At 42.7% G+C, this 27649-nt stretch overlaps 1 protein-coding gene and 1 long non-coding RNA gene across 3 annotated transcripts; one reads left to right on the top strand and one right to left on the bottom strand.

The window, feature by feature from the left end:
- Window positions 1–1673: 1673 nt before the first annotated feature.
- Window positions 1674–5898, bottom strand: LOC147997874 (uncharacterized). Its single transcript, XR_015647496.1, has 4 exons — window positions 5785–5898; window positions 5337–5520; window positions 4716–4922; window positions 1674–4614 (listed from the first exon to the last, which is right to left on the bottom strand). It is a non-coding gene; the product is annotated as an uncharacterized LOC147997874 (long non-coding RNA).
- LOC147997873 (uncharacterized) lies at window positions 2045–27432 on the top strand. 2 transcript variants are annotated; one of them, XM_087601453.1, is made up of 6 exons: window positions 2045–2216; window positions 3234–3393; window positions 4581–4724; window positions 5357–5523; window positions 6245–6350; window positions 6474–6748. In XM_087601453.1, exons 1-5 carry the CDS (start codon window positions 2090–2092, stop codon window positions 6307–6309), a joined length of 663 nt encoding a protein of 220 aa, XP_087457579.1. In that variant the 5' UTR covers window positions 2045–2089; the 3' UTR covers window positions 6310–6350; window positions 6474–6748. The 2 variants fall into 2 exon arrangements, with proteins under 2 accessions (XP_087457579.1, XP_087457578.1); XM_087601452.1 differs by lacking the exon at window positions 6474–6748 and adding an exon at window positions 27162–27432 and having other exon boundaries at window positions 2056–2216.
- Window positions 27433–27649: the final 217 nt, after the last annotated feature.

Raw genomic sequence — 27649 nt, 5'->3', positions numbered from 1 at the left:
GGGCAACAGTTGACTGACTACAACTAATTCTATTTAAAAGAGAAAGAAACCTGGCTCTTGTGGAAATATACAAAGAAATATCTACGATGCTGGGGAATGAATTCTGCCATGGACTGAACTCAGAATGGGGGGGGGGTTGGAAGAAAGATGCATGGTTAAATAGCCCACCAGGTTCACATTGTGTCAGCTTGATTTAATCTAAGGACAAAAAGTGGAGTATCTCTGATGGCTTTCTTTTAAACCCTTGAAAGGATACCTGGGGACTGGCCTCAGTACTTCATACTTCTTTCTGGGGCAACAATGCTCAAGGAAGATTGAGACTGTCTTAGGCACAGTATTATGCTAGATATACAGAGTAGATAATACTAAGATGTTCAGATGGTGATATCCATTTATATATACTCTTAATGTGGACCTAAGAAAAGAGAGATCAAGGTCCTTACAATAGAAAGATCAGTTCCATTTTTTTCTACCATTCCAAACTGAACGACTGGTAGGGAGAGAATGGTAGATAATCGAGAATTGGTGGATGATGCTTTGAATGAAGTGTGGGTTTCTGGGCTGGTTTTAGACAGGGTAACAAGTATCCCATGTTGCCCTCTCCCTGGCTGGCCAGGTTCACTTTGAGCTCAGATAAACCTCCTTCCATTTCCAATAGATAGGCTTACAAGAGTAGCTTCCAAGGACTGTGAGGACAGCATTAGCCTTTGACAGTTGAGGTGTGTAATCCACAACTATAGTTTTAGCCATGTTTTCCCATGTCTACCAGCTATTTCAGATTGTTGCTGTTCTATGCCTGACAATCAAGGACACAGAAAAATAACCTGATAGAGAGCAAGGACATGGGGATCACATCCTTACCTCTTCTGTACGTTCTGGATGAGGTTTGTTAAAATTCCAATATAGCAAAAAGCTTTATATAGGGCCCATCACATCAAGGGTCACTGTGCACTGTTCTATCTAAAATGTCTAATCAGAACTGACCACCAGATAACACTTCCTGCAGTCCTCATATGAGAAGCTTTGGATTTTGTTTTGACTTTTCCTTTTCTCTGTCTTTCTTATTTTTTGCTATATGGGTTGAGAGAAAGATAGTTAGGGCCATGAATTTGCCCCCAAAATTTGAACTATGGATGTGATCAATCAATGTTAGTGTGTGCATTCTATAAAGTATTCATTTTTCACTATGATAGATGCTTTTGTGTTTGGTGTGGTGGCCATTTTCCAGTGTACAGGTGCTGGGACCTTGCTCTATCCACTTAATGATGTTTATAGCCTCATTTTAGACCTTTCTGTGCACCCCCTATATCTCTTGACTATTTTATTTTTCTGATAGAAGCTCATGGTATATCTTACTCAGGCCTGTGAGCAGTGCTCCTTTGGCGACATTGGTGCAGAGAGGAGAACCCCACAAGCAGCATGAGGTTCCGTTCACTGGTGGCTCCAATATTGCACTTTCCTCTGCCAACTGGTCTCCACACTTTTCCTAGCACCATAAAGATTTCAACTCTTTCTACTAAGGAATATTCTGGCAATTGTCGATTGTTAAGCACATGACTTCATGAGTGTTCCCCTAACACACACCCATGTTGTAACCTACATGCAGACTATTTCTTGATGTGATATAAAGCACCTGTACATAATGAGACAGGAGAACTTTTGACTGCATATTCAAGCTGGTATGAAATCTCAGGAAGTTTTAATGGCTAACATTGGTGAATGAGGACAATTTGAGTTAGGATGAGACATTTTGGGGCAAGATATAGAAGGAAACATTCATTTAGATGCATAGGAATTACTAAGGTTTTTTTCTAATCAAGCCTTGAAGAAAATTTGGCTTTGGAAGCAGGAGATGCTCAGTGACTCTGCCCCGGGAAAGTCTCCTGGAAAGGGCACCTCTGCTTATGCTCAGTACAGGGAGAACATTAGCAGGGAGGCAAAGTCTGCTCCCCATGACATCTGCTGTCCCTTCTTGGACATTCTATTGTCTCCTAGAGAGTTCTGGCATCCTCTGTGATGTCACCAGACATTAGTGACAACCAGTGCCCTACTTTCTCTCAGTCTGAGTCTGGCAGTTACAAGCTAAGACATGTTTTCCCGTCTTCGCAAGCGTTTTGGGAGGGGGAATGTCGATTGTGGACAGACTAGAGTGAAGGAATCTGGCCTTTCGTCTCAAAGTAATGATGGACAGAGACAGCACTTCTGGGGAATGTTTAGTAAGTTCTGGGCAGTATATTTTGAGCTCCCTGTCAGGGGGGCTGCAGGCTTAAGCTGACCTTTCTAGCAATGGGCCACATAAACTGGAGCATCTGAAAAGGAATTGAATTTCCATGAATATCACAATTCCTGAAAGTCAAGGATTTCAGAACTTTAGATTCTCTATCCCCACTGGGAGGATATGGTTAGGCCAATGCTATTACACTGTGAACTTCTGGCCTTTACTTTTCAGTTCATTTGGTATGTTACATTGATATAAAAACACCATCAGGAGTCATGGAGGGTCCACTTTTTCTGAGTTTAGACAGGACTGCAATGTATTTCACTATCATTGCTTCTTTAAATACAGTGGATATCTGACAGTAGGAACAGGGGGAGAATTGTGCTCCAGGCAATAACCTTATGTTCTTAGACCTTCTCGGATTTCTTCTAATTGCAGGGTCATCCTTAGCTTTATATATTAGAGGTTGTGTGTTACAAACATTTTTCTAAAATACCAAAACTATTTGGAACGTGTAGACCAAGATTCAGCCTGTAACCCATTGGCACTTCAGGGGTTTGGTATTTCAAATAGGGGAATTGATAAGTCTGTTGACCATGTCCTCCCTGGAAATGCGTTTAAATCCAAAGATATTGGCCTAGAGTATCAGGGTAGGACATCTGAGTGTCTCCAGTCACTCAAGTCTTGTGGATGGTGAATTTATCATCTGAGTTCTGAAGCCACAGTGGTGAGGGTCCTGAAATAAAGCTGTACCCTGTTCAGTTGATGATTATCCTGGAGAAGCCATCTCCGTAGTACATGTAAGCACCTGATGTCCGGCATAAGGAACACCTGGCTGCTTACATCTCTTGGTCTCTATAGAGTAGTGGGAGAACTGAGATCCACTGAGGATAGACCAATCGCCTAGCAGTGACACTGGGTTCCAGGCTTGTTCTCCTGTTTAGGCCTAACTGTGGTCTATGTACACACTATGCATTCTCCCCATGCAGGTTCACTTGTGTTCTTCTACCTACAGAAGCTGGGAGAGAAACATCTTCCCCTGAAACTGCCCCAAGCGAGAAGCAGGTCAAGAAGGAAAAGGAGAGGCTGATTAAAGAGCTGCAGCTCATTACCGAGGAGAGAAATGACCTGAGAGATCGGCTGAGGTTTCTGACAGAGAGATCCAAAAACAACAGGTATGAATCGCTCCAAACACTCTTGTTTCATTCCTGGGTCTGCAAGGTCACCTTCATCTTATCCTATTAAGGTTTTGGGTTCTAGAAAGCTGTGCCTCCCTAACCACCCTGTGCTAAACCTCACCTCCCATATAGAGGAGATTCAGAACCTTGACCCTTCCTGAGGAGAGAGATGGACAATGGACTCATCTGCTTCCATTTATTGAAAAGCAGAACTTGTGGTCTGAATGAAGAATTCGGGGATAAAGTCAGGGAGAGTGAGTGTCTAGTGTGCATTTGCAAAGCCCTTGACAGCTGGTGGCTTTGCAAGATTGTAATTGCAGTGAGTTTATGGTGAGTCTCTGTACTTGCTAGGCAGGGACTGAGTGCTGGAAGATCCAGGCAGCAGCCTGAGGGGCCTGGTCCCAAACAGTTCATCTCAATGCTTGACTAGAAGTTGTCAGGCTCAGGCCTGTTTGTTATTGTCTGTGTGTCTGTGGGAGCCCCTCGGACACAGCAATGGTGCATGCATTTCTCCTGGTTCTCACAGTGCTCTCTGTTTCCATATTTGCTTTTCTCTTTCTCTGACTCTGTTTACATTTCTCTTTTTTTTTGTGGGTGTGTCTCAGTCTGTGAGTCTGTGTGTGCATACATCCAAATGCATATGCACAACTGTTATATGTTTATATTTCCCTCCACACCTGGAATATAGGAGTCTATGTCTTGGCCTGAGTATTTACCTGTGACACTTTCATGGTGATGTGAATGCTTTGTTCTGGGAGGCCCACGGTCAACAGCACAGTTCTTTGCTTATGTGGCCACGTTTGTCTGTATATTTGTATTCGTTGTGCAGATTATAATTTTGGGTTGATATATGGTCTGTTATCAGGACAGGAAAAAGGAAATCACAGGATTCTGGGTGCGTTGGGGGTGGGGGAGCATGGAGAGGTGTGGCCTAGGCTCTTGAAAGCTCAACTGGCTGGACTGCAGATTTCCTCTTGATTGAATAAAGGGAGCCAGGGAACCCTCCATCTGGATGCCGAGATTCTGGTGTGCTGGACGCAGAAAAACATGTTTCTGAAGCTGAAGAAGGTCCAATATGTAGAATTCAGAAGGTGTCCTTCCAGGACTGGTGTAGTACAGGACCCACCCTGAGTTCATATCTTCCTAAATGCTGATGTTCATTGTATTCTATCATTTGGGGCCAGGCCACACTTCAGGCCAAATCCATATTATGAAGACCTGGAGAGAATGGAGGAGGTGGTCATGTCAATTCTGTACAACTTAGAGATGGAGAACACTGAGATCCATGAGAACAACCATAAGCTGAAGAAGGAGATTACCTTCTCTAGGTAAGTCCTGGTCAGAAAGGCTGTCACCTGTGGAATGGCCATTTCTGATTCCTTTGTTCTGGATTGGACGGTCTTCAGCTCTGGTTCTATCTCTTGTGCTGTTTACACATCAGTGTTCCAGGGTCATTAGGACTCAGTTTTCAGTTCCATAAAAGACTGTTACTCATCCCAGGACTGTCTAGGCATCTGCAGAAGGCTCTAGATAGAACAGCACTGATTGAAGTCAGCAGAACCTTATTAGGCTGACCTGGGCCTCTGGGGTCATACCAGGTTTTACAACACTCAGTGCGTGGACCACAGGGTTAGCATGACCTTCTCTTGGTTCTACTGACCTCTTTTGCGGGTGCTTGCCAACTACTAATTGATGTTGCCCCATGCATTGGGCTTTCATGGATAGTTGTAGATCCATGTTCTTTTTGAGAGATGTGGACACTAATTGGTGCTCGGGCCAAGCAAACAATTTATTCTTCCCTGAATTAACTCTTTGTGGTTTGTGCAGCAGCATTATGTGTATCGAGATGTATTTTATTAAGTCTTCATGGGTATCTGGGACCTGGTAGAGTTAGTGGGACTTGGGAGTAGGAATGGGAGAAAGGGGCAGCATGATCTTACTCTGCAGACTGTATTTCCAGAAACCTGCTCAGCCAGCTCCTGATGGAGAACACATGCAGGAAGAAGTTGGTCCCACTGAAGCAGGGGAGCAAGGAGGGACATCTTGAGTGTGCACTGAACCAGAAATATTTGGTTGACTTAAGCAAGAAAGATAAAGACCAGCAACGTCCAGACCCAGCATCATCTGGTAGGGACAAACAGCTGTTTTAGCTTAACAATATCTGATAAAATTTGCCAATTTGATACATATTTGCTTCCTCCTACCTCCTTTCTAATTTACAATCACAACCAGCCAACCACCTCATGTAATGGAATTGTTCATTGCTCTGCCTATGCACAAGTATTCTGGGAAGTTAAACACTTTTCAGAAACTGAATTATTTTGCAAGTATATTTTGCTGCTCTTTTTGAAGCTGCAGTCTAGAAATGGTGACAGATGAATAACATACCTCATTATTGCATATCCATGTGATAGATTGGATCCTATGCAGAGCTTTGAACAAGTTCGTGGTTCTTTGACAAATGACACTCTGTGTTAATGTGACTTCTTGTGTAGGAAGCACCTTTCCGGGATAAGAACCAAGTGCAAATGTCAAATTAGTACTTGTCATTGACTTTAACCTTGGTGACATATGGACATCTCCTTTCTTCCGGCAACCCAATGAGGTCTCTTCCCTTTGCCCTGTTCTTGGTTTGCACTGGTATAAGTCTGGGTCCCATATTGTCAGCCCACATTACAGTGAGGCTTGCCGGGGATTTTGCCCTACCTGCAGAGTTAGCAACAATGATATCAGTTAAAAGGTCCATGTCGACTGTCCAATAGAACTGAGGTGGTAGAAGGCAGCATTCTGACAGCTGGCTAGCATTTCCCCACCAAATCAGTGTCTTAAAACTGTGTTCCTCTCCTAGGTCTCAGAAAGTGCAAGAGAGCTGGAATTGGACACACCCCAGTAAGAGAGCTTCCTGAAGAATGAGTTGCTTTCTCAGGAGTCCCTGATGACAAACATCCTGAATGGTAACAATATTTTTTGGATGAATATTCTTCCTCAGAGTTAATTTGTCATTTCTTAGAGACCCTAAATTTATATAACACTAAGCCAGCCTGACTGATTCAGGTCTTACTCACTTTCTTCTTCAGAAAACACAACTTGAGAGACAACTTGGGGGACCGCCTTTCATTATGTGTGCTAGAGGAGAAACACCAATACGTCTGTGCTTCCACATGTTCGTTAAGAATATGATTATGTTTAGAAATTTTTTTGTTATGATTTTAATTGAAGTTTTCTTTTTGTTGTTTCATATTTATGTGTTCTTGTTACTATTTTTACTTTCAAATATTTTTAAATATTTTTATTCATTTTAATCCTGTTGTGTTGTAAAAATGTATTTGTTATGAATAAAAATTGAATTCTATCTCTTGACTCTTAAGACCATCATTCTTACTCAAGGGTTCTGTGGACCTAGAACTGACAGCTAGAGATGGATCTCTGCATGTTCCATGGAGCCTGGGCTAATAAGTGAATTCAAACTCACTAAGGGGTACCCAGTGTGATAGTGTTTTTTGTGTGGATAATGTGGCTGTGTCTCCAACAAACACTTTATGATGTAATCACTGACATACTTTACCCAATTGTTAGGGGCATGTGGTTCTTCTGAGAGAGCAGCAGATGCTCTAACCTGTGAGTCATCACCACAGCTCCTGCAGGTGGCTTTTGTTATTCCACATGAGGTGCTGTATTAGGTGGACAAGATCACCTATGATTAAATAGAGAGATCTCAGGAGATGTGTGTTCACAGGGAACTTACTGAGCTTGCCTGCTCAACGTGTTAGGTTGCCAGGCATCCCTACAGAGCTCTGGTGTTCTGGACAGCTTCATCACCCGCCTGCTGGCGGTATGAGGACATCATCTGGGAGAAATTGTGCAGATGACTGAAGCAGAAGTCCGAGGGCTGTGTATCACGTCTCGTGAAATCGTTCTTAGCCAGCCAACAGCTGTGAACACAGGTTTCTTTTGGAGAGCAGGCCTGTGCAGGCCCAGAACCTAGGTGGGACAATTCAAGCTACCCTTTTTCCATGGCCAATCTCAGATCATATTCAGAAAGTATTTCTTGGGCTAAAGAGATGGCTTAGTGGTTAAGAGCACTGACAGCTCTTCCAGAGGTCCTGAGTTAAAATCCCAGCAACCACATGGTGGCTCACAACCATCTGTAATGAGATATGATGCCCTCTTCTGGTCTGTCTGAAGACAGTCACGGTGTACTTGTATACTATAAATAAATAAATAAATAAATAAATAAATAAATAAATAAATCTTTAAAAAAAAAGAGTATTTCTTCCAGGTGATGGATTTCCAATTTATGGAATTGAACTAACTTACTGATGGTGGAAGTGACACAGAGAGTTAAAGTACAGAAGGAATAATCCAGAATGTCCACCAACAGTTGCTGTCACACCAGGACTTTTAAAAGCTCAGCTGCTAGAGAAGCAAGGTAGTCTTTAGTCATTCTCAAGCTTAGGTCTTCTAGTCATTATAAGGTGACCATGACACAAAAAGAGTCATCTATATCAAAATAGAGAAGAGTAACTAGATTCACACCACACTATCACATTACTACTGTATTTGAGGTTCTCAGTTAATATCTAAGAACCTGGAAGAGGCCTGGGTCTTGCTACACATACTCATAATTTATGTCCCCATTGTCAGCTGAGATTCTTCATGCAGCCTGGGGTCAAGGAGGTCATCCCACAAAGCACAAAACACCCATCTCAGATAAACATGTATGGTTTATTGAATCCAAAACATCCATGAATTTCAGGACACAATTAAATGTTGAAACCTAAGGATAATAAATAGAGAAGAGAATTAAGATTTCTAGTTCATAGGTCCAGTAAACACCTTCAACAAATCATAGAAGCAAACTTCCATAAGGTAAAGAGAGAAAAGGCCATAAAGGTACAACAAGCCTACAGGACATCAAACTAATTGTACCAGAAAAATTCCTCCATTCACATAATAATTAAAACGCTAAATGCACAGATCAAGAAAGAACATTAAAAGGGGTAAGGTATAAATATCTAGTAACAAATAAATTCAGACATATCTGAATTACACCAGACTTCTCAACAGAGATTCTAAAAGTCAGAAAATCTTGGGCAGATGTAATGCAGACACAGGCTCCTATATCCAGCATAATCCTCAATCACCATAAAAGGAGGAACCAGGATATTTCATGACAAAACCAAATTTAAAGAATTCTTTTCTGGAGGAAAGCACAACAGAGGCTAATAGGAGGAAAACTCCAAGACAATGAACTAAACTATACCCAAGAAAAACCAAGAAATTAATCTTCTCTCAATAATTTAAAAAAAGAGAAGCACACAAACATAATTTCACCTATAACCAGAAAAAGAAGAGAATGCAGCAATCATTGGCTTTAATATCTGAACAGATCTTCTTTCCCTAATCCCTAAGCTCCCAGGGGCCAAACTGCCAGCAAAAGTGTATGCAAGGATGCTCTATGGTTCAGGTGAGGCTTGTTGCCCACCAAATGGAGATCCTAGAGGTGTGAGGTGGGAATGGATATGTGTGGGTGGGGAATCACTGTCACATAGGCAAAGCTGAGCAGAAAAGGGATGTAAGGTTTGATGAGGGGAGTGTGGAAAGCAGGACAACAGTTGAAATGTAAATAAATAAAATCACCATTTAATAAAAAATAGCCAAAAATAAAATAACAAGTAAAAAGGTAAATGAAAATTAAACCAAACCAAACAAACAAACAAACAACACCCCTGTAGTGTATTGGCCTAATGCTGCTTGTATTTTAATGCTAATTGTAGAACTCAAGACTGGTTAACCCCAAATAACTGACCCTGCTCCCAGTTAACTGTGATTATAATGAAGCCAACAGCCAACAGCTGCACAGCAGAGAGATGGGGGAGGTCAGCTTTGAGGGCTTTGCTAGAGAGGATCATGAGGAGGGAAGAAGGAAGAAGAAGCTGCCAGAGAATAAAGGAAGAACGTGTGTGATGGAGAGGAGAGAGGAAGAGGACAGCATCCATGGTTAAGGGGGAGGAGCGCCTGGTCCTGAGGGCTGTCCAAGGGGAACAAAGAGCAGCCAAGATGCTACAGTCAGTAAGAGTTAGCGTTATTGTTTGGAAAGTAGATCTGGTCCATGGAGGTCAGGCAGCTGCACAGCTACTGTGCTGACTAATGCACACTAAAAATAAATTTAACACAATATGAGTAACCAGTAAGACAGCTCTTTAGCGGATCCTAAAAGGAATACTTTAGTTTGAAGGGAAGGACAAAACACCAGAGAACACTGGGGATAAATTAATAAAACTAGGAAAGTTAATCAAAGAAGACTGTGAAAACCACAAAAATTAACAAAATGACAAAATTTAATACATAGGTTTAAATAATAATTACATATCACTAAACTCAATATCTAGGGTGGTGGGGCATGAATTCTGCCATGGTCTGAACTCAAAAAGGTGGGGTTGGGAGAAACATGTCTGGTTAAATAGTCCACCCACATTGTGTCAATGTGATTTAATCTAAGGACAAAGAAGTGGAGTTTCTCTCACGGCTTTCTTTTAACCCCTTGAAAGGATCACTGGGGTGTGGCCTCAGTACTTCATACTTCTTGCTAGGTCAGCGAAACTCAGGGAAGCTTGAGATTGTCATACAACAGTATTAGGCTAGATATACTGAGTAGATGATACTAAGTTGTTCAGATGGTGATACCCATTTGCATGTGTTCTTAATGTGGACCTAAGGAAAGAGAGATCAAGGTCCTTAGAATAGAAGGAACATTCCCAGTCCTTTTCTACCATTCCAGACTGAAAGGCTGGTAGGGAGAAAGTGGTAAATAATAAAGAATTAATAGATGATGCTTTGAATGAAGGGTTGGTTTTTGTGCTGGTTTAAGAGAGGGTCTCAAGTATCCCATGTTGCCCTCTCCCTGGCTGGCCAGGTTCACTTTGAGCTCAGATAAACCTGCTTCCACTTTCCAATAGATAGTCTTACAAGAGGGGCCTCCGAGGACTGTGAGGACAGCATTAGCCATTGACAGTTGAGGTGTGCAACCCACAACTATAGTTTTAGCCACTTTGTTCCATGTCTACCAGCTATTTCAGATTGTTGCTGTTCTATGCCTGACAATCAGGGACACAGAAAAATAACCTGATAGAGAGCAAGGACATGGTGATCACATCCTTGCCTCTGCTGTATGTTCTGGATGAGGTTTGTTAAAATTCCAATATTGCAAAAAGCTTTATATAGGGCCCATCACATTAAGGGTCACTATGCACTGTTTCATCTAAAATGGCCTAATCAGAACTGACCGCCAGACAACACTTCCTGCGAAGTTCCTATGAGAAGCTTAAGTTTTTTGTGTTTTTTCTTCTTCCTTCCTTCCTCTCTTTCTTTCTTTCTTTCTTTCTTTCTTTCTTTCTTTCTTTCTTTCTTTCTTTCTTTCTTTCTTTATAGGTTTAGAGGAATGTATTTTGGGCCACGGATCTGCCCCTAGTATCTTAGCTATGGATGTGATCAATCAGTGTTAGTGTATGCATTCAATAAAATGTCCATTTTTGACTAAGGTAGATGCTTCTGTGTTTTGTGGGGTGACCCATTGTCAATGTCTAGTGAGTTGGGGCGCTGGGTATGGTCGCATACCCCAGGACACAGGGGATGCAGAGCAAGGCATAAGAAACTGCACGCAGTTGCAAGCTTTATTAATCCTTATTAAGCTAAGAATATGCATTACTACAATTTTCATTGTGTCAAGATACCATAAGATCATTATTCCCAGGATACCAGGAACAATGAGGGAAGATTAAACAAAGAAAGACGAATAAACAAAAGCTTCTTCTAAAAATATTCATATAACAAATCACCTTTCTTATTATAATCAAAATATACTCACCATTACCAAGAGAGCGTTAGAACCACTTCCACAGAAATGGGACACAGCAGAACATAATTTAAGGCCAAGTGAGAAAAACATTTTCTTCTCCAGGGCGGCATTCTAGCCCCTACTTGAATCTGTCACCAGGCCTTTCTTGACCCTGCCTGGGAGCTGCATCTCTATGTCTTAACAATTCCTTCTTTTTTCTTTTGTTTTAAAGTAACACTTTACATAACATAGCTAAAGGTCCTTGTAGGGGTTTAGTCATGTAAAAATAAAGCAACATAATACATAATGTACATAAGATTATGGCAAAACTAGCTCCTCCCAAGCTATGGAAAATCCTTTGAAGCCAAGCCTTGGGATCTAATCCTGTCAATTGATCAGCCAATAATTTCGCTATTTCCATAGGGGTAGTATCTTCTAGCTGTTTACCAAAAGACATTCGAACATCATATTTCAAGGCATTAATTACTTTTGAAGCACTTTCATTACCCTCTAAATAGGCTTGAATTAACTTCCAATCATGTTCTGTGTCATTATCCATATATTTACTAACAGAAAAGTAGTAGGATTTCATCATGATAAGCAATATAAGCCCGATAACTGGCATTGGCCGCAGCAGAAGAAACCATGAGTAAAACACACATTGCTAAGAATAAGTGCTCAGCAGTACAGGACTTTCCTGAAGGGGACAAAATTATTCCTTTCAGTGCTTAATCGCTTCACCTTACCCCATATAGGTAATAGGGTTGTCACTACACGGATCCTTATCCATTGTTGTTTGTGGACACTAAGAGAAGCCAGGGCCTCAGTAATGGAGGACACCTCCTCATCTCCTGAGAACATCCATCAGGAGAAAATGTAGCAGGTTTAACTGGATTCCTTTGAGGGTAGGGAGCAGTTCTTATTATTCTGTGCTTGGATCCATCTCCCAGGTAACCAGAATAGTCTCCCATCCTGTAATGAGACAAAACCCTCTCCCCTATATACAATGATGTCCCTTCCTGCCATTCAGCATCCCGGGCAATTTTTATCCATACTGTCTGTTCCATGCCTTCTGGGGGGAAGTTCAACAAAGTGTCTATCGGCTCTTGATATAACTTCACCTTGTGGTAAATTAAGAAAATTAATAATGTATAATGCTTGTGCCAATATAGCTCTGGAACTGGTCTGCAAACTCCATTCAGGTTGCATGAGGCCATCTCTTTTCCCCCTTTGTAATTTTATAATTTGTCATTTCAGGGTATGGTGAATCCTTTCAACAAAAGCTTGTCCTTGTGTATTGTGTTCTGTACCAGTAATATGTACAATATGATATCGTTGACAAAATTGTTTATATTGATAAGAAATATATGTTGGTCCATTATCAATTTTAATTTTAGAGGGCAGTCCCATAACAGCAAAAATTTCCAATAGATGCTGTATAACATGAGCAGTGCGTACTCCTGGCAATGGCGTAGCCCACACAAATTTTGAAAAATTATCTATGCTTACATCTATATGTGAAAGGCGACCAAACTCAGGAATATGGGTTCCATCCATCTGCCACGATGTATTAAGTTGCATCCTTCTGGGATTAATTTGAGATGGAACACATTTTATACGTGAAGACTGACACATAGGACAATTAGCAATAATTTGTTTGGCTTGAGAATTGGGAAGCTTATATTTAATATGTAAATATCCTGTATTGGCATGATTATGACTGTGTTCTTCTGGGGTAGCAAATGCCACTAATTGATCTACCATAGGATTGCCAAGTGTTAAAGATTCTGGAAATTTTGAATGTGATCTAGTATGTGTAATGAATATTCTAGAGTTTCATAATAACAATAGTCCTTTAATATGTGAGAATAACATTTAATGTAGGCTTAGATGTAGAAACAACAGCAGTCGCAATATTCTGTACTACTCCTACAACATAAGCGGACTCAGCTATAATATTTTTACATCATGAGTAAAATCCTGGAATACATTAATTACCGCTAATAATTCATTTTGTTGTACTGACCCAAAAGAAGATTCTTGTCCCCAAAATTAATCTTTGGTCCAATAAGCCATCTTGGTCTTAGAGCCATCTGTAAACACAGTAAAGGCTGATGGTAATGGATCAACAGAAATTAGTGTATTTATCAAATTTTTTTTGTTTTTTAAAGCAATCCCACAATTTACTATGGGGAGGATGAAATTCAATATTTCCAGTGTAAGAAATCATGGCTAATTGAAAAACCTCAGACATCTGCATTAAATATTCCCCTTTATCTTTGCATAATGGGAAAACAATAGCAGCACAATCATATCCCCACAGAGTAACAGGTCTTTGTATGCCTTGCTGAATAATTAAAGAAATTTGTTCCTCATTATTTGTTAATGTTTGGTTAAAGTTTTATTTAATATAAACCCATTCTAAAGGCAACTCATCCTGAGCGAAAGCGCCTGTAGGATATTCAAGAGTATTTAAACATATAATTTAATAACTCTATCTGGATCAATACGTGCCAAATATGCATCTTTCCATTTTCAGAAAAGACACCCTTGCATGCCTTCATATAAGCATTAATATCCCCAGCCTCCTTTATAGGTAATAATGCTCACCTGTACTCTTCATTAGCATTTTCAAAAGCAAGCATTTGCAGCAGTTGTCCTCCAGCTTCCTCTCCTACCATTGTTCTTTCCAATGTTAATTTTAATATACATAAAAACTTAATATATGGTTCATAGAAAGCTACTACCTTTTTCAACCAACCAGTATCATCCTTTATAATAAGTCGGTTGGGCCACACCTTGAATCGATGCTGGCCTAATTATAGGAAAAGAAAAGGCAGGTGAATTCGTCATTATCATTGTGTGAATCTAATGATCAACATGCCATCCCCGGGAAACGACTTAGAAAAACCTGCTTCAGGCAATGGTGCAGAGGGCAAAACTTTTACTTTCGTTTTGTCTTAATGAAGCTGTAGCTTCTTGTTCTGTATTCGTTATTACCCTGTCTGCATTCATGGCCTTGAACACAGTAAAAATTACAGCTCAAAGAGACCAGAAATTGGAATCTTTTTGCCCTGCCTGACAGCCTTTTTCACCTTAACTTTCACTTTGACCCAGATATCAGAATCCCTGGAACCCTCGTCAGGGAACCATGGAGTTTACTCTTGCTGTCTCTAAACACTTTTCTAAACCAGACTGATAGACATGAATTCCCTGCACTCTTAAAGATGCTTAAGCATAGCGAGATGAAGAGAAGATTTATCTTGTCCCATTTCCTTGTAATAAATTGTACTTACCTTATCTGACTGTCCAGACTTACCTTCAGGGACCCTGTTCCAGTGCCATAGGTCGACGTCTAGGGTGTTGGGAGCCCTGCGTCCAGTCGCATTCCTTTCTGTGTTTCCCGATGCTCAGTGGCCATGCCACTCCAGCATGCTTTGAAATGAACCAGTCCGCCAACACCACCACCACCACCACCACCACCACCACCACCACCACTACTACCACCAATTTGGTTTTGTAAATAAAGTTTTATTGACATCGCCATACTCAGCATTTACATCCTGTTCAGTGCTGCTTCTGGCTGCAGCTGCAGGGCTTAGGAGCCACAGAGCCCTTTAGGCTCCCAGAGCTGAGAGCATTGACCTTTGCCTTGTTTGTGAAAGAGGTGACTGACCCCTGTGCTCGAGGTGGCCTTTCCGTGCCCTTTAACCCATAGCATAGGTCTCTGTGCCATCCTCTCCCTTTGCTATGGTGTGCACTTCCTGGTACATTTCCGTTAGCTCTTGACATTTCCAGAGCATTGGGTCTTGCAAATTGAATTTGCATGGCACCAGGAATAGACCTGATAGCAGGGTGTGGGACACTCCCTATGGGGAACCCTGCCCAGGGGCATAAGCTTACTTTTCCAGTCAACTCCCTGAACAGTGAGCCTTTGTGGGACAAGGTACTTCACGACATGACTTGACCTCTCTGCAGTGCACCCAATCCCTGCTTGGCTCAGATGTCCCCCAGAGAGGTTGTGTGAGTGTCCCCAGTAGAGGCAGCACTCTGTGTGGTGGCATTGACATGGCATCCAGGAAAGTCAAAACCAGAGGGACATGTTGGGCAGTTGGAAGCAGATGTCTGCGTCCATGGAGAGAAGGATGGACTAGACACTCCTACAGGGGGTGAGCTGAGAACCACTTCCTTGGCTTTTTCACAGCCCTGTAGGCTGCATGCTATGCTGTGTACCAATGCTGTGCTGAAGCCCCAGGCTTTGAGGCTCCCACAGCTGCTGTGTCCTGGGGCCAGGGTAGGATTAAGCAGACTTCAGCAGGAGAAAGGTGAAAACCCTCATGCGGGGTGGGGATGGCACAGTCATAACACTCCTGCACATGAGGCCCCAGACTTAGAGCCGTATAGCACCTGTGACAAGCCAGCTCTGGTGACACTCATCTGCAATCTCAGCCCATGGGGGGTAGAGGCAGTAGGATCAGTTGTTTAATTATCCTTGGCTACACGGCAAGTTCGAGGCCAGCCTGGGCAACTTTGTCTATGAAAATAAGACAAAACTAGGTCTTGACTCTGAGCATCACTGCCTGTACCTGGCATGGTTGCCCCACCCCAGTGAAGAAACCCCTCTGTCCAGAGGCCATAACTGCAGGAGACCCCTGGCCAAGTGTCTATACAGCACCCTGTTTGACTGGTCTGTGCTGAGGACCAACCACGCTCTCCTCAACAGGAAGGACATGGGAGAGTCTGTTTCTGTGAGGTTCCGGGCCCTGAGACGGCCAAGAATAAACCCTGTCCTTGGGAAAGCCATGGAGACTAGGAACCCAGGGGATCTCTGCAAACACCAGGGCTGGCAGGGGACTCTGATCCTCTACAGCAGCTGCTCTCAATCTGTGGGTTCTACATCAGAGCTCCTGCACACCAGACATTTACATTACAGTTCCTCACAGTAACAAAGTTACACTCATGAAGTAGCTCTCCAATAAGTTTATGGTTGGGATCACAACATGAGGAACTGAAATAAAGAGACACAGGATTAGGAACGGTAAGAACCGCTATTCTATAGGAACCCAGGCATCTGCACTCGGTGTCTGGAAGTGTGATAGACTAGGCTTCACCCTCAGCGATGCCAGCATGTGGGCACCAAGCCTAGGTTCCACCCCAATGCTTCCTGGATATGTGCAGGCCTGGTTCCATCAAGAAGTAACAAAGGAACCCTTGGTAAAAAACACTGGGTACCAAACAGGTCAGGAAAACACACCCCCTCTGCTGCAACTCCTCTCAGGAGGGCTAGTCTTTCCAGGAGGCCCCGGCTATAACCAAACCTTGTCTCCCAGTGCTTGCCCATTGGTGTCTTGGCCATATTCAGATTTGAGGACTTTGAACAGAATAGCTTCCAGCAGATTTGCATCAATGAATCCAACAAGCAGTTGCAGTCCTACTTCACCCAGCGCATCTTCAAGCTGAGGCAGGTGAGAGTGGACACCTATTCCCCAGCCCAGCCCGGCCATCACCCTGAATGTCAGCGATGTCCCTCAGTATCAGCAGGATGGGGCCTGGGCACCGTAGGTTCCCCAGGACCTAAAGCTATGTCCTTGAACTCAGTGCCATGCTCAGCCCTTCCAGCCTCTTTCAACCCTTCTGGAAGCTCAATTGCTCCTGCAGAAAGGCAGCAGTGTGCACATTCTGTCACGTCATTTGTGTGTGTCTACAGGTGGTCAGAGCCTGTCTCCTCTGTTCCTTTCTTTTACTGTATTTGCCTTTCTGAGGAGGCAGCACCCACAGGTATGGGAGGCAGCCACATGCATATTCTGCAGCCATGTCTGATTCCTCTGAGGCTCAGTCCCACTTACACACCTACCCTCCAACCTCCCCACTCCATGTCACCCCTGGAGCTCTGTAGACCTTCCTGCTTTCTGTCTTTATATAACTGGTGACACTGCAGCCCTCAGTGGTGTCATACAGTGTTAGTTTGTCTTTGCACTGCCTGGAGGTCTGACTTAGGAGAATGGCTACCATTCTCATTCCTGTTCAAGGGTCAGAATCTGAATCCTATGTAAGGCTGAATAATATTCCAGCACATGGCTGTGCCATGTTGAATTTACACAGTCACCTATGGATCTTATATTTTGGCTTGTAAACACACACATATAAGACTCAAGTGACACCCAAGTGGAGAATTGCTGGAGTCCTCCATGGCTTTCTGAACCGTCTGAGAGACCATCCTGTCCACAGTGTATAGGGCACCATCTACTCATAGCTCACACAGCATGAGAAGATTAGGGAGGGTTAACCTGGCTTCTCTGTCTCCTACTTTCTGCCACACTAGCCCTAGCATCTTTCTGTATTGCAGTGAATGTTTAGAACCCAGGAGGATTCCAGCTTCCTTGCTCAAATATAGCAAGTTCCTCCTTGCCTGCTTTGAGACTGAGTCTCATGCAGCCCAGGCTGGCTTTGATCTCACCATTAGTTACGATGGCCATGAACTCCTGGTTCTCATGCCTCAGACGTCTCTAAGCGCTGGGTGACAGGTAGGCACCACTCTTAAGTCCTGCCACTGGGACAAGAGTGAGCAGAGCCAGCTCTGAAGCACACACTTTGCTGGTGTCAGGGATGACTGACTTATGATCCTGTCTTCCTTGCCCATGGCCCTTCTCCTTGGTGCATGCCATCCTTCCTCCCTGTGACTCATGGGGGACACCAAGCCTGAGGATGTCAGGAAGAAGTTTACTTACTTCACTGGGTTGGAGGCTGTTAGGTTCCTGCGTCAGTAGGTGAGATTCAAGCTAGAAGGTTTGTGGCATGAGAAACGGGAACAGAACTGGAATGGCAGGAACAATTGTCACCTGGCTCTGAGAAGACCAGGTGGGCAGAAACTCATGGTTGGGCAGGTAGTGAGCTCAAGACCAGGCTGGGCATTGCTCAGCGCATGTGAACAGGTGTGCTTACATGGACATGTGTTTCCCCCACATGGTCACCACTTATCCAGGCACGGTGAATACTCCAAGGAGCTTTTTATGTTTTAACATTGTGTGTGTTTGTGTGTCCATACATACATATACACACATACATTCGTACATATACACGAATACACGTACATGAAAACACATGCATATACATGACTATACACATTCATGCTCACACACAGATACATACACACCTACATGCATACACACATACACACACACATACACACACATACACACATACACACATACATGCATACACACATACACATATACATACACACATATACACACATACAATACATATACACACATACAAATACACCTATACACACACATAGACAGACATATACACACATATACATATACACGTATACACATACATGCATACACACATTCATATCCACACATACATACAGACATATACATATATACTCACATACATGTAAGCACATGAGTGGAAGCCAGAGGACAGCTTGGCCCTTAGTTCTCTCCCTTTTACCACGTGGGTCCTGGGGATTGAGTCAAGCTCATCAGACTTGACAGCAAGCCCCTTTAACTGTAGAGCCCTCTCGTTGGCTGCCAGTCACCTCTTTCCACAAATTCTATCCATGGTGGAATGTTTACAGTTGTTATTCTCATGATTCCTTCAGCAATAGCGCAGACATCATTTACACTGCATTAGGAGTTATAATTCATGTAGATGTCAGGAGAGCTGGAGGCGTGGATCAAGAAGAGAGCCCACTTTCAATGTCATTATGTGGTATTGCCTTAGGCCCTTTTATACACTCCCCTGGCTTTGTCTGAGTAAATGTTTGAGGTCTCTCTATGACTGTGCAAAGAAGTAAGAGCTAGGGCTGGGCCACAAAATAGGAAAGTACTTGTTCATCCAAAAACAAAAACAAAAAACAAACAAACAAACAAACAAACAAAAATAGCTCTAGGGTTAAATATTGGTGCTAGTACTGAACTACACAGCCAGAAGGTATTTTTCTAAGTAAATAACGCAATATTGGGGATGACAATATGATCAAATATCCTACAACATAAGTTTGCAATGTTACCTACATTTTATAAATCAAGTCTGACCACCGTTTTGGTTGTTTCCAATCATGTCTGAGTGCATCATCACGGGAATCCCAAGGAAAATCAGAAATGGGTTCTTGAAGCTGTTGCACAGGGCCAGTATAGACCTAAATACCACAGAGGAAACCTTGATTCTTATCACAAGGGATCATTCACCATCCCTCTTGTCACATAACTTATGACAAGACGTCACCTTTCCTAAACTTAGCCTTTTTCCCAAGTGCTGCAGAAGGGAAGATCTGATGTCAAGGGGTCTGGATTCAAACCACAGGACACTGAATTCATTTAAATAGGTGTAGTTCATTGAATGCACACACCAATACAGTTCAACCAGAGCAACAGCTCACAACTGTGTACTGGACATTGCTAGGCCCCGCTCATTGCAAAATCCACATGGGCTCATGCACAAGTGTTGCAAATGCTTCGGTCTATGGGCCCTGACTGAGGCCATTTTACACATAATTGTTCCAATTTTCCTTGAATCTATTGGGTCCTATGTAAAGAATACACTTGGGGAACTTGTTAAGATTAACAAACCTCATAACATACAGAACATAACAGGGTATGTGACCAGCACCACACAGTTCAACGTCAGAGTTTTTTGTTCTTTGTTAGTGTTTTTCTTGGCATCCATGATGTGGAGAAGTATTACAGAACAATAGGAAAGAGCTGGCTGCTGTGTAACAAATTCACTGCTATTAAGGTAGGTATGGGGGCAAGACCTCAGCAGTAGCCCTTAAGATTGGAAGAAGGTTCCTCAGAAAATTGGACATTGACCTGCCTGAGGATCCAGCTATACCTCTCTTGGGCATATACCCAAAAGATGCCTCAACATATAAAAGAGACACGTGCTCCACTATGTTCATCGCAGCCTTATTTATAATAGCCAGAAACTGGAAAGAACCCAGATGCCCTTCAACAGAGGAATGGATACAGAAAATGTGGTACATCTACACAATGGAATATTACTCAGCTATCAAAAACAACGAGCTTATGAAATTCGTAGGCAAATGGTTGGATCTGGAAAATATCATCCTGAGTGAGCTAACCCAATCACAGAAAGACATACATGGTATGCACTCATTGATAAGTGGCTATTAGCCCAAATGCTTGAATTACCCTAGATCCCTAGAACAAATGAAACTCAAGACGGATGATCAAAAGGTGAATGCTTCACTCCTTCTTTAAATGAGGAAAAAGAATACCCTTGGCAGGGAAGGGAGAGGCAAAGATTAAAACAGAGACTGAAGGAACACCCATTCAGAGCCTGCCCCACATGTGGCCCATACACATAGAGCCACCCAATTAGACAAGATGGATGAAGCAAAGAAGTGCAGACCGACAGGAGCTGGATGTAGATTGCTCCTGAGAGACACAGCCAGAATACAGCAAATACAGAGGCAAATGCCAACAGCAAACCACTGAACTGAGAATAGGACCCCCGTTGAAGGAATCAGAGAAAGAACTGGAAGACCTTGAAGGGGCTCTAGACCCCATATGTACAACAATGCCAAGCAACCAGAGCTTCCAGGGACTAAGCCACTACCTAAAGACTATACATGGACTGACCCTGGACTCTGACCCCATAGGTAGCAATGAATATCCTAGTAAGAGCATCAGTGGAAGGGGAAGCCCTGGGTCCTGCCAAGACTGAACCCCCAGTGAACTAGACTGTTGGGGGGAGGGCGGCAATGGGGGGAGGGTTGGGAGGGGAACACTCATAAGGAAGGGGAGGGGGGAGGGGGATGTTTGCCGGGAAACCGGGAAAGGGAATAACACTTGAAATGTATATAAGAAGTACTCAAGTTAATAAAAAAAATTATAAAAAAATAAAAAAAAGATGGGAAGGAGATGATGTGTTTGATAACTGAAAGGAGCTGCCTAAGCTGTGTTTCTCTGCCTGCTCAGTGCCCATTCAACATCACTCTGTCCCTGAAGAGGAACTCAAGGTCTGCCCTCTGCTGCCTGTGAGCCAGGAAGAGGCACAGAAAGGCAAGGCCACAGCACTGGTTTCCAATCCCTCAGTAATGCTGGATTTCCAATAATGTACTTGTATACACAAATACAGTGCGGTAAGTTGCAATAGATACTAATCATTTCTCACATAGGGCAGCAGTTGATTGACTACAACTAATTCTATTAAAAAAAAGAAACCTGGCTCTTGTAGAAATATACAAAGAAATATCTAGGATGGTGGGGGATGAATTCTGCCATGGACTGAACTCAGAAAAGAGGGGTTGGGAGAAAGATGCATGGTTAAATAGCCCACCAGGTTCACATTGTGTCAACTTGATTTAATCTAAGGACAAAGAAGTGGAGTATCTCTGATGGCTTTCTTCTAACCCTTTAAAGCATCACTGGGGTTTGAACTCAGAACTTCACACTTCTTGATGGGGCAACTACACTCAAGGAAGCTTAAGATTTCCATAGGCACAGTATTATGCTACATATACAGAGTAGATAATACTAAGATGTTCAGATGGTGATGTCCAGTTGTATGCACTCTTAATGTGGACCTAAAAAAAGAGAGATCAAGGTCCTTAAAATAGAAAGATCAGTTCCAGTTGTTTTCTACCATTCCAAACAGAACGACTGGTAGGGAGAGAATGGTAAATAATCGAGAATTCGTAGATGATGCTTTGAATGAAGTGTGGATTTCTGTGCTGGTTTAAAACAGGGTCTCAAGTATCACATGTTGCCCTCTACCTGGCTGGCCAGGATCACTTTGAGCTCAGATAAACCTCCTTTCACTTTGCAATAAATAGGCTTATAAGAGTGGCCTCCAAGGACTGTGCGGACAGCATTAGCCTTTCACAGTTGAGGTGTGTAACCCACAACTATAGTTTTAGCCATGTTTTCCCATGTCTACCAGTTATTTCAGATTGTTGCTGTTATATGCCTGACAATCAAGGATGCAGAAAAATAACCTGATGCAGAGTAAGGACATGGTGATCACATGGTGATCTCATGGTGCCTCTTCCGTACGTTCTGGATAAGGTTTGTTAAAATTCCAATATTGCAGAAAGCTTTATATAGGGCCCATCACATTAAGGGTCACTATGCACTGTTCTATCTAAAATGGCCTAATCAGAACTGACTCCCATATAACACTTCCTGCAATCCTCATATGAGAAGCTTGAGCTTTTAGTTTTGACTTTTTCTTTTCTCGTTCTTTCTTATTTTTTGCTATATAAGTTGAGACAAAGATAGTTAAGGCCATGAATTTGCCCCCAAAATTTGAACTATGTATGTGATCCATCAATGTTAGTGTGTGCATTCTATAAAGTATTCATTTTTTACTATGATAGATGCTTTTGTGTTTGGTGTGGTGGCCATTTCCCAGTGTACAGGTGCAGGGACCTTGCTCTATCCACTTAATGATGTTTATAGCCTCATTTTAGACATTTCTGTGCATCCCCTATATCTCTTGACTATTTTATTTTTCTGATAGAAGCTCATGGTACATCTTACTCAGTCCTGTGAGCAGTGCTCCTTTGGCGACATTGGTGCAGAGAGGAGAACCCCACCACCAGCATGAGGTTCCCTTCACTGGTGGCTCCAATATTGCACTTTCCTCTGCCAACTGGTCTCCACACTTTTCCTAGCACCTTAAAGACTTCAACTCTTTCTCCTAAGGAATTTTCTGGCAATTGTCGATTGCTAAGCACATGACTTCATGAGTGTTCCCCTAATACACACCCGTGTTGTAACCCACCATGCAGACTATTTCTTGATGTGATATAAAGCACCCGTACATAATGAGACAGGAGAACTTTTGACTGCATATTCAAGCTGGTGTGAAATCTCAGGAAGGTTTAATGGCTAACATTGGTGGATGAGGACAATGTGAGTTAGGATGAGACATTTTTGGGAAAGATTTGACAGGAAACATTCATTTAGATGCATAGGAATCACTAAGGTTTTTTATAATCAAGCCTTGAGGAAAATTTGGCTTTGGAAGCAGGAGATGCTCAGTGGTTCTGGCCCAGGAAAGTCTCCTGGAAAGGGCACCTCTGCTTATGCTCAGTACAGGGAGAACATTAGCAGGGAGGCAAAGTCTGCTCCCCATGACATCTGCTGTCCCTTCTTGGACATTCTATTGTCTCCTAGAGAGTTCTGGCATCCTCTGTGATGTCACTAGTGTTGTAGTGACAACCAGTGCCCTAGTTTCTCTCAGTCTGAGTCTGGCGGTTACAAGCTAAGACATGTTTTCCCGTCTTAGGAAGCGTTTTGGGAGGGGGAACGTCGATTCTGGAGAGACTAGAGTGAAGGAGTCTGGCCTTTCGTCTCAAAGTAATGATGGAGAAAGACAGCACTTCTGGGGAATGTGGAGTAAGTTCTGGGCAGTGTATTTTGAGCTTCCTGCCAGGGGGGCTGCAGGTTTAAGCTGACCTTTCTAGCAATGGGCCACAGCAACTGGAGCATCTGAAAAGGAATTGAATTTCCACGAATATCACAATTCCTTAAAGTCAAGGATTTCAGAACTTTAGTTTCCCCATCCCCACTGGGAGGATATGGTAAGGCCAATGCTTTCATACTGTGAACTTCTGGTCTTTACTTTTCAGTTCATTTGCTCTGTTACATTGATATAATAACACCATCAGTGGTCATGGAGGGTCCACCTTTTCTGAGTTTAGACAGGGCAGCAATGTATTTCACTATCATTGCTTCTTTAAATACAGTGGGTATCTGACAGTAGTAACAGGGAGAGATTGTGCTCCAGGCAATAACCTTATGTTCTTAGACCTTCTCTGATTTCTTCTAACTGGCAGGGTCATCGTTTGCTTTATACATTAGAGGTTGTATGTTACAAACATTTTTCTACAATACCAAAACTATGTGGAACGTGTAGACCAAGATTCAGCCTGTAACCTATTCGCACTTCTAGGGCATTTGGTATTTCACATAGGGACACTGATAAGTCTATTGAACATATCCTCCCTTGGAAATGCATTTTAAATCCAAAGTTGTTGCCTTAGAGTATCAGGGTAGGACATCTGAGTGTCTCCAATCACTCAAGTTTTGTGGATGGTGAATTTATCATCTAAGTTCTGAAGCCACAGGGGTGAGGGTCCTGAAACCAAGCTGTACCCTGTTCAGCTGACAATAATCCTGGAGAAGCCATCACCATGGTACATGTAAGCACGTGATGTCCGGAATAGGGAACACCTGGCTGCTTACATCTCTTGGTGTCTATAGAGTAGTGGGAGAACTGAGATCCCCTGAGGAGGCCTCTTAAGCATAGACCAATCGCCTAGCAGTGACACTGGGTTCCTGGCTTGTTCTCCTGTTTAGGCCTCACTGAGGTCTATGAATACTCTATGCATTCTCCCCATGCAGGTTAACTTGTGTTCTTCTACCTACAGACGCTGGGAGAGAAACATCATCCCCTGGCACTGACCTAAGCAAGAATCAGGCCATGAAGGAAAAGGAGAGGCTGATTAAAGAGCTGCAGCTCATTACCGAGGAGAGAAATGACCTGAGAGATCGCCTGAGGTTTCTGACAGAGAGATCTATGAAGAACAGGTATGAATCGCTCCAAATGCTCTTGTTTCATTCCTGGGTCTGCAAGGTCACCTTTTTCTTATCCTGTTAAGGTTTTGGGTTCTAGAAAGCTGTGCCTCCCTAACCACCCTGTGCTAAACCTCACCTCCCATATAGTGGAGATTCAGAACCTGACCCTTCCTGAGGAGCAAGATGGAAAATGGACTCATCTGCTTCCATTTATTTAAAAGCAGAACTTGTGGTCTGAATGAAGAATTCAGGGACAAATTCAGGGAGAGTGAGTTCCCAGTGTGCATTTGCAAAGCCCTTGACAGCTGGTGGCTTTGCAAGATTGTAATTGCAGTGAGTTTATGGTGAGTCTCTGTACTTGCTAGGCAGGGGACTGAGTGCTGGAAGATCCAGGCAGCAGCCTGGGGTAATATAGGACCCACCCTGAGTTCATATATTCCTAAATGCCGATGTTCATTGTATTCTATCATTTGGGGCCAGGCCACACTTCAGGCCAAATCCATATTATGAAGACCTGGAGAGAATGGAGGAGGCGGTCATGTCAATTCTGCACAACTTAGAGATGGAGAACACTGAGGTCCATGAGAACAACCATAAGCTGAAGAAGGAGATTACCTTCTCTAGGTAAGTCCTGGTCAGAAAGGCTATCACTTGTGGAATGGCCATTTCTGACTTTCTTTGTTCTGTATTGGACGGTCTTCAGCTCTGGTTCTATCTCTTGTGCTATTTACCCATCAGTGTTCCAGGGTCATTAGGACTCAGTTTTCAGTTCCATAAAAGACTGTTCCTCATCCCAGGATTGTCTAGGCATCTTCAGAAGACTCTAGAGAGAACAGTACTGATTGAAGTCAGCAGAAGGTTATTAGGCTGCCCTGGACCTATGGTGTCACACCAGGTTTTACAAAACTCAGTGGGTAGACCACATGGTTAGCATGACCTTCTCTTGGTTCTACTGACCTCCTTTGAAGGTGTTGGCCCACTACTAATTGATGTTGGCTCCATGCATTGTGCTTTCATGGATAGTTGTAGATCCATGTTCTTTCTCAGAGGTGTGGACACTAATTGGTGTCAGGCCAAGCAAACAATTTATTCTTCCCCGAATTAACTCTTTATGGTTTGTGCAGCAGCCTTATATGTATCAAGATGCATTTTATTAAGTCTTCATGGGTATCTGGGACCTGGTATAGTTAGTGGGACTTGGGAGTAGGAATGGGAGAAAGGGCCAGCATGATCTTACTATGCAGACTGTATTTCCAGAAACCTGCTCCGCCAGCTCCTGATGGAGAACACATGTAGGAAGAAGTTGGTCCCACTGAAGCAGGAGAACAAGGAGGTACATCTTGATTGTGCACCGAACCAGAAATATTTGGTTGACTTCAACAAGAAAGATAAAGACCATCAACGGCCAGAACCAGCATTATCAGGTAGGGACGAGCAGATGTGTTAGCTTAACAATATCTGATAAAATTTGCCAATTTGATACATCTTTGCTTCTCTTACCACCTTTCTAATTTACACTCACAACCAGCCAACCACCTCATGTAATGGAATTGTTCATTGCTCTGCCTATGCACAAGTATTCTAGGAAGTTAACCACTTTTCAGAAACTGAATTATTGTGCAAGCATATTTTGCTGCTGTTTTTGAAGCTGCAGTCTAGAAATGGTGACAGATGAATAACATATCTCATTATTGCATATCCATGTGATAGATTGTATCCTATGTAGAGTTTTGAACAATTTCTTGGTTCTTGAACAATTGACACTCTGTGGTCATGTGACCTCTTGTGTAGGAAGCACCTTTGTGATAAGAACCAAGTGCAAATGTCAAATTAGTACTTGTCATTGGCTTTATCCTTGGCGACATATGGACATCTCCTTTCTTCCTGCAACCCGATGAGGTCTCTTGCCATTGCCCTGTTCTTGGTTTGCACTGGTATAAGTCTGGGTCCCCTATTGGCAGCCCACATTACTGTGAGGCTTGCTGGAGATTTTGCCCTGCCTGCAGAGTAGGCAACAATGATATCAGTTAAAAGGTCCATGTCGACCGTCCAATAGAACTGAGGTGGTAGAAGGCAGCATTCTGACAGCTGGCTTGCATTTCCCCACCAAATCAGTGTCTGAAAAACTGCCTTCCTCTCCCAGGTCTCAGAAAGTGCAAGCGAGCTGGAATTGGACACACACCAGTAAGAGAGCTTCCTGAAGAGTAAGTTGCTTTCTCAGGAGTCCCTGATGACCAACATCCTGAATGGTAACATTTTTTGGATGAGTATTCATCCTCTGCGTTAATTTGTCATTTCTTAGAGACCCTAAATTTATATAACACTAAGCCAGCCTGACTGATTGAGGTCTTACTCACTTTCTTCTTCAGAAAACAGCACTTGAGAGACAACTTGGGGGACCGCCTTTCATTATGTGTGCTAGAGGAGAAACAGCAATACGTCTGTGCTTCTAAATGTTCGTTAAGAATATGCTTTTAGAAATATTTTTGTTATGATTTTAATTGAAGTTTTCTTTTTGTTGTTTCATATTTATATGTTCTTGTTACTATTTTTACTTTAAAATATTTTTAAATATTTTTATTCATTTTAATCCTGTTTTGTTGTAAAAATGTATTTGTTATGAATAAAAATTGAATTCTATCTCTTGACTCTTAAGACCATCTTTCTTACTCAAGGGTTCTGTCCCTTCCTGTGGACCTAGAACTGACAGCTACAGATGGATCTCTGCATGTTCCATAGAGTCTGGGCTAATAAGTGAATTCAAAGTCACCAAGGTGTACCCAGTGTGACAGTGTCTTTTGTGTGGATAATGTGGCTGTTTCTCGGACACACACTTTATGATGTAATCACTGACATG

Source organism: Rattus norvegicus, unplaced genomic scaffold, assembly GCF_021556685.1.
Source record: "Rattus norvegicus strain SHRSP/BbbUtx unplaced genomic scaffold, alternate assembly SHRSP_T2T haplotype2-0000026, whole genome shotgun sequence".
NCBI lineage: Eukaryota > Metazoa > Chordata > Mammalia > Rodentia > Muridae > Rattus > Rattus norvegicus.
This window is presented reverse-complemented; position numbering and strand designations above follow the sequence as displayed.

What these genes read in the sequence shown, in the direction of transcription:
- LOC147997873 (XM_087601452.1), top strand. Translation starts at nt 2,090, where the DNA reads ATGTTTTCCCGTCTTCGCAAGCGTTTTGGGAGGGGGAATGTCGATTGT. An exon ending in GCACTTCTGGGGAATGTTTA is followed by an intron (nt 2,217 to 3,233) that starts GTAAGTTCTGGG and finishes TTCTACCTACAG; the next exon opens with AAGCTGGGAGAGAAACATCT. An exon ending in GAGAGATCCAAAAACAACAG is followed by an intron (nt 3,394 to 4,580) that starts GTATGAATCGCT and finishes ATTTGGGGCCAG; the next exon opens with GCCACACTTCAGGCCAAATC.